Raw genomic sequence first — 7,535 nt, forward strand, 5'->3', positions numbered from 1 at the left:
CTGTTCGTGACCCGAATTGGTCGTGAACAGAAGCGTTCGTGACCCGAGGTACCACTGTATTTATGTTATTCTCACACAGGGAAACCTCAAGAATCCCAAAATGAAACCGCTAGTCGTTTATACCTCTTCTCCCAATGTGCTTATTAAGTCTTCCAATGTCTCTGCAACTTTAACCGTTTCAGATGTTCTCCTTCTCTTGTGCTGCTGTCCTATTTCAGTGAGACAAAACATCAGATGCCAAAATGAAAGCCCCAATAAGGTTGAAGATGTTGTCACAATTGTAACATTAAATATCAAAAATGTGGCACTTATATGTACCTTTTGGCAACTCATTCCAGGAAAATGCCATATTGTAAGATACTGCATTGACATTTTATGATAATGCAGTTAGAAAAAAAATCTTTTTATTCATAACACAATTCCATGGTATTCTCCTTTTAAATTCTATTTATTTTGAATTTGGTTAAAATAAATTGATCCCACAATCACCATTTGAGACCTTCACTGCTGGCTTCACACTGGCTTCCAATAAGTGAAGCCAATGTGGAAGCAGGCAGGAGGTCGCAAATAGCAACCACGTGAGGTTGCACTTAATGACTGTGTGGGATTCGCTTAAAGACAGCAACCGAAATGCCAGAACTGCTGTTTTAAGTTGGCACAGTCACATGACATTGCGTTTTACGACCGCATTGTTTAGCAATGGAGTTGCTGGTCCCAATTACTATTGTTAAGCAAGGTCTACCCGTATGACACATTTTAAGACCTCTGTTTATAGGAAAGTGTCAGGGAATATGGAAGCAATCAAATGTCTGGAGGTTGAGTCATGGCAACTGGACTTCTTTTCTTTTTGGTTAGAGAAATTCCGCTACTTGTCCACGCAGCTTCTTTAGTCTTCAGCTTGGACAAGTAGCGAAATGTCTCTAACCAAAAAGAAAAAAAGTCCAGTTGCCGTGACTCAACCTCCAGACAATTCCACCTGGATGACTGAGAATCTTCATAAACAGAAAACAATCAAATGACTTTTCATTTCAAGTTCCAGCAGCTAAGTAGGGCATGTAAAATTTAAATCAATCTAGCCACTTGGAAATGCAAATGCTAGCTGCCGAGATCCTTTAGTCTTCCACTGTATCTGTGTAATGTACTCAAACCCACTATCAACTTCTGTGGAAGCCCAAGTGAGTCACCTGGGTTCTATCCACATTTTATCTAGAACCTAATGGTGCTAATAATAATAGCTTACTATGTTGCTAAATAAGATTAACACATTATTTTATGATGTTACAAAGGATAAAGAAACATAATAGCTTTTTTGCAGCCATATGTAATTTGGAATAAATAAGGAATTGCTAATCACAAGAAGTGCCCTACATCTGAAAAATTCTTCAGCAGCATACCCCAGAGATTTTCTTATCTTGTCTTATTTACTACGGCCCACAAAGGATTTCAGGACATCTTTCCAGAAGGAAGTGTCACAGTATGCTGGGTACTGAGAAAGCTTGCCTATCTTCAACATTAAAATTAAAATTGTTACAGCAAGTTCTAGAGTAACTTCAATAGAACTTGTATCTGTTTACAACTGGTCAGGTGTTCACTGGGCAAGCATTCACAATCAACAGACATATTTCTCTGCTTTACTTTTCCAGATATAAAAGGGAAGTAACACTTTTATACAAAGATTCATCAATCTAAGATTTCTTTTATTTCTGTTTCTTGGTTACACAGAATGCATAGAAGCAAAGACTTCTCTGCTCAAGGGCTGTAACTTAAAATAGGTTCTCAAAGAACCACAAAGATATTTTCCCTACACTTTGGCAACATCTCCACAGCTTGGGAAGGTTGGGGATAATTTACTGTCTGCCTCTATAGTCAGAAGCTAAGTTACTTGCATATCTCATTATTTATGAGTAATACGTGCAGGTTATATACCATGAATATTTAGCCACATGAAAGGCTTTATGCATTTCCCTCCTACAAAAGGGGAGAAGGAGAAGCTGGCATATCCTGGCCAAATAAAGCTGAACTTAATATCAACCTATTCATAAGCTACATAAAATTCTACCCTATCTGTTGAGTCCGTTGCCTTTGTATGGCTGGGTAAGCGGGAGAAGACTTAACCGAACTTGTGATTCTGCCACCCTTTTTTGCAATTATTTGCAAGTACATAGTGGCCCACCTGGATCTTAACCATAAAGCGGGATGGGAAACCAAACTCTTTCTCCCAGCTCATTTGTTCTGAAAAATTATCTCTGCCACCCACATCAGCAGAGAACTGAACAACACAAAAAGGTTGTGTGAGAGAGAGAAAGAGGGGAATGTTAACCAGAGGTTGATCACTGCTTGAATCCAATCCAAAGCACTAACATACAGTTGCAAAAATGGCAAACAACAACATCTTGAGAAGCTATACTCACTTGAGAATAAAACCTAAGTTCAGATATAATCCTAAAATGTGCTCTGAAATGGAAGAGTCTGTTCCCCTCTTCCCAACTAATGCCAGAAAATCAAGTGTATAGAAGGAAATGTGAAAACACAGTTCAGGTGCTGGGAAGCACCCAATGTATGAAGCATGGCCTCTAAATGCCATTATATGACAAAAGTTATTGCTTTCCTTGATTCTCAAACCTAGAAAGAGTGCCTATGAATTCAGAGTTTTTAAAATATGCAACATTAAAGTGTGGACAGTTATACCTGTGATACTAACATACAATATATTGCTATAACAATGTATAACAATGTGCATCTGCCAATGGAGAAGCATCTTTCAGAATAACAGATTCCCTATGCCCATTTGTCTAAGTAGATCTGCAGTGCTTGTGAAGAAAAGTATAGAGTTCCGGTGTGTGCACAAAATCTGTGAATTTACAACAAGATCCCATAAAAATGATAATTTTTAAAATTGGTTACAAGGTGGGAACATGTAAAACTCTTTCATTGCTACAAGGCACAGCTCAATTTCTAGCTGGAGAAAAAGATACTGGAATATGGGGTGGAGCTGTTCATTATTACATTATTAGGCATAATGTACCATACCTTGCAGATGCCAACTGCAAATCAAATTTGGCTAGTTCGTATTAAACTAACGTTCTTCAAGTTATTCTCCCTAATAACCGGGAGAGTAATTGATATGTAACTGATTAGAAAATTATCTATCCAGGAGCCTTGGCACTTCTACTTAAGGGGACAAGGAGAAGACGGCCTTGCAGCGATCTCACCCGTCCCGCTCACCGTCGTTCTCATCTCTGTGCCGCCTGCGCGACATGGCTCGACTCTCTCTCCGGCTCGGCGGGCGGCCTCAGGGAGCTCTCGGGGCGGAAAGGGGCAGCCGGCGCCACGGCCCGATGACAGCAGCAACCGACGCTCGGGGCGCTCGCCGGAAGCCTCCGCTGCGCAAACGCCCCCTGAGAGACACAGCGAGGGAGCGAGGGAGCGATCAGCGCGCGCGCGCGCGCGCGTCGGCTTCTCTCCGCCCTTGGTTCTTTCCGGCCCTCTGGCAGGCACTTCCGCTGGCGTCCGGCGGGGGACCAAGAGAGGAACTCTAGGGGTGGGACGGGATGCGAACGGAGCTGTTCCGGGGTAGGTCAAGGCTAAGGGACGGTCTACCACTTGGGGGGCTTCCTGAGATACGAAAAAAAAAAAAAAAACTGCGCCCCCCCCGCCCCCCAACATTTGTTGTTGTGCTTCTTTAGGGGAAAACGAACAAAGCTCCCTCGATAATGTAGTTCCTGATGTTTTATTGTTTTAAAGGAAGGATGTGGGGATAGCTATAGAAACGGGAACACGTCCAGCGTCAGTCCCCAATCCATCATGCTGGGACTCCTTATTATGGGATGATAGTTAAACCCTATAAGGTTGTTTTTTAATCATTCCATAGAGAATCTTCTCATGATCCTCACCTTAATATACATTCTGCAGCGAATGCCCGATTTCGAAGAAGGGCAGAAAAATATCTTCTTTGTAGTTAAAAATACATAAACGGTTGTGGGCATGATTGGGATACTGGATTACACGTTGCAGTGTGTCATGATTAAAACGTTCAAGTGAAAAGTAAAACAATCAGATTCTCCGTGAATTCTTTTTTGCAGTCTAATCATCATCCAGAAGTAAAATATGTTGAAAATCAGGTAGAAAGAGACTTAAGAATAATCCTTTTATAACACTTTTATTGAATAATAAAAAAAATTAACTGTATAATACTTACACAGTTCAAAGCTTATCTATCATTGCATACATACTTAAAGCTTTTCATATGTTTTCATACAGTTGTTTATGGGTTAGAAAAACACTTTCCAATTTTGAAGGTCATACACATGCACTTTATAGGACATAATGTGGTTTGCATGGTTTTGGTTTAATGTTGCTTCAACACCATCACAGACCTGTAAGTCCCAAAACTTCAGAGCGAGCTGAAGAATGCTACTGGGACGGCTAATGCTCTGAGGATCTGCTAGGAATGTACAGCTGACCGAGTCAGTTTGAGATCCTGTAGGATAGAGCAGTATTTGTTTGTTTTTAAGATTTGTAAGGCTGTCCATTGTAAAACACAACCGGGTGGCTCACAACAATAAAAAACAGAACTATAAAAAACCATGGAACCAGGACAAAACCCAGCACCTCAGTCATCCCCTTGGGATGCTCCACAACCAACTGCAAAACAGTGCCTCCCATTCCCAACCCCCAAAGCTGGTCCAGAAGGATACCATGGGTGATGGTACCAAAAGCCACTGAGAGATCCAGGAGACCCAGTATGGTTGCACCACCCCTGTCCAGAGCCCTCTAAAGGTCATCAGCAAGCGTGACCAACTCTGTCTCAGTACTGTACCCCACCCTGAACCCAGCCTGAAAAGGGTCTAGATAACCTGCCTCATCCAGGGTCCTCTGAAGCTAAGCACCAACCATCTTCTCAACCACCTTTCCTGAAAAGGGAAGGTTAGAGTGGATGAAAGTTGTCAAGAACTGTTGGCTCCAAGGATGGCCTCTTGAGAAGGGAGTGCACCACCACCTCCTTCAAGACGGCGATACCCTCCCTCCAGCAAAGAGGCATTAACCACTGCTTGGGTCCAATCACATGCCGTCTCGAGGGAGATCTTAACCGACCAGAAGGGGCATGGGTCCAGAACACAGGTGGCCGAGCTCACAGCACAAGTACTGTATCCACAGATCAACTGGCTGAAACTCCTCCCAGATAATAGGCCTCAAATGTGTCTCAGTCACTTGCAAAGATCTGCCCAGCCAGGGTCCAACTCTGAGCGAATTCGAGCAGATGCTGAGAATATTCCTCAGTGGCCTTGCAAGAGCTCCCCCGGCTCCTCCTCACCCAGGAGGGATCTGGTCACTTGAAACAGGGTTGCTAGATGGCAGATGCAATAAGGGCAGAGAAGTACATTTTGCCACATTTATCACCACAAGATACATCCTAACAAAGTCTCTTACCTGTGCTCAATCAACTTCATTCTTTGTCTTCCTCCAGCAGTGTTCTAGCCATCTCATGTTGCTTCATCTCTAGCATCTCAGTAAACCACGGTGCTCTAAGATCTGTTTGCACCAAGTTCACACAGGTGCAATTTGGTCCAGTGTCCCCATTGCCTGATCATTCCAAACAGCAATGAGGGCATCTGCTGAACTCTGTGAAACCACATTGGATCCATCAGGCACCTGGGGTGGACCAATCTAATAGGCCCTAACTCCCTGCAACGAGAGGCTGCTGTGGAGAACTCTAGGGCCAAAAGGAGTGATCCGTCCATGGCAAGGGACTGATGTTAATGTCCCCCAAATCCAGATCATGACGCTGTCATGAGGTAAACACCAGATCCAATGTGTGGCCCCCCATGTGAGTCAGGCTGTGAATGAGTTGGACCAGGTTCATGGCTGTCATGGCGGCCATGAACTCCTGTGCTACCTCAGACCCCGGGTCCAGAGACAGCAGGTTGAAGTCCCCCAGAACCATAAGCCTGGGGAAGTCCACCGCCAACCCGGATACAGTCCAGGAGCACAGGCAGGAACACTGCTACACTGCAGGAAGGAAAGTGAGCAGCATTTCCCACTGATCCCTATGGCTCAACCTCACAAAGAGGGTCTCACATCCAGTGATATCCGGGGCTGGGGCCCTGGAGGCCACCAGAGACTCACAAATAAGAACAGCCACCCTGTCCCCCACTCCTCCCTTGGAGTCATGGCTCATGCCACACTTGAAACCCAGGAGGGCACATTTCAGAGATGGGGACCCCACTTTCAGTGCCCAACCAGGTCTTGGTGATGCAAGCCAGGTCAGCCTCTCATCCACAATCAGATCGTGGATGAGGTGAGCTTTATTACAAGTCAACCTAGCATTAAGTAGCAGTAACTGGAGTCCAGAGCCACCAAAGCTCTGGAAACCAGGTTCTAGGGCTGAGCAGTATACAATTTAAGCTATTATGGTGCTAGAAATCTTTTTGCCCAATTCTCCTTAGAGGTTTTTGGCAGGGAACATTTGCATCATATTACCTAGCCTGGTAATGAAACATTTGCAAAAAGAAAAGCAAGCTCAGAGAACACCAAGGACCCAACAATTTAACCCCAAGCTACAAGTATTCTCCAGTATTGAGAATAGGCCCTCAAGGAGCTCTGGATGATTTCTTACCATCAAGTTAAGAAGCTGACAAAAATATTGGCAAAGCCAGTCTAAATCTAATGACTCAACTTGTAAAAATCCTGAGTAAGCATAAGAAAATGTCTAAGCCAATAAAACACAACTTAGCAGACCAGAACACTTTCTCCACAGTAGTCAGACAATCTTGAGTTAAAGAAGGCTGGTCAGGCTCCTCATGGTCAAAACTGTGTTTCTCACAAAGTGATCTCCTACTGATTGATAGTTTTAACTGGAGCCACCAACCTCTGTATATTAGGAGACACTCTTCCACTTCAGTTTTCCCTGTGTAGTTTTGGTAGCCTTAATTAAGTCATTTAATTCAACTTAAATTTGCAATGAGTAGTACAAATTGCTGTCTTTAGTAATTATAAGTTTCATTCCAGGTAGAGTGTTTGAATCACAAAGAATAACATCCCACTACCTATGCTTGATAAGTGTCAAAAAAACAGTGATATGGTCTTTCTCTTGTGGTCAGTGTAAGTCTAGGCTGCTTTACAGATTTGACCATTTAAGCATTCACATATTTTAGGTTCAGTTTCTTATAGAGTTTTGGATATTACAAAAAGGCAATCTGAAGACAAATTCATATGTTTTGACATTTGTTTCACATTAGAATCATGGAATTCATTCATATGCAAAGGAAAGCAAAGAGCCAATTCTATTTATTATCTATTTTTTATTTTTATAGAAACAATAGGAGGGAACAAAACAGATGCTATGGCAAAGTCAACATTCAATCCATTTCAAAATTAGAAATCCACGCATTATTCCATCCCAATCACCCAGCAATCATATCTAGCATAAGGCCCCTACTGCCCAAAGTCACCCCATTCGAGCACTGCGTAGTTTATCTAGGACAGCACAGTTAACATATTTTCAGATTAAAAGATTTTTTTTCCTTTCTTATCAA

The 7,535-nt window shown here is 42.8% G+C and overlaps 1 protein-coding gene across 2 annotated transcripts in view; it reads right to left on the bottom strand.

Moving 5' to 3' along the window:
* The window catches only part of LOC103062610 (nuclear cap-binding protein subunit 1-like), a 30,450-nt gene extending 26,960 nt beyond the window's left edge, over positions 1–3,490 (bottom strand). Inside the window, exons 1-2 of one of the 2 annotated variants that reach the window (XM_088147484.1) lie at positions 3,213–3,490; positions 124–209 (exon numbers count right to left, since the gene is read on the bottom strand). In XM_088147484.1, coding sequence (XP_088003610.1) covers positions 124–209; positions 3,213–3,237 — 111 coding nt within the window. In that variant the 5' untranslated portion in view covers positions 3,238–3,490. The remainder of the gene's footprint in view (positions 1–123; positions 210–3,212) is intronic. The other variant, XM_088147483.1, reaches the window with a different exon arrangement.
* Between the last annotated feature and the right edge of the window lie 4,045 nt (positions 3,491–7,535).

This window comes from Python bivittatus, unplaced genomic scaffold (genome assembly GCF_059951505.1).
Source record: "Python bivittatus isolate LINGU-HERP-01145 unplaced genomic scaffold, Pbiv_v1 ctg000520_np1212, whole genome shotgun sequence".
In the NCBI taxonomy this organism is placed as follows: domain Eukaryota; kingdom Metazoa; phylum Chordata; class Lepidosauria; order Squamata; family Pythonidae; genus Python; species Python bivittatus.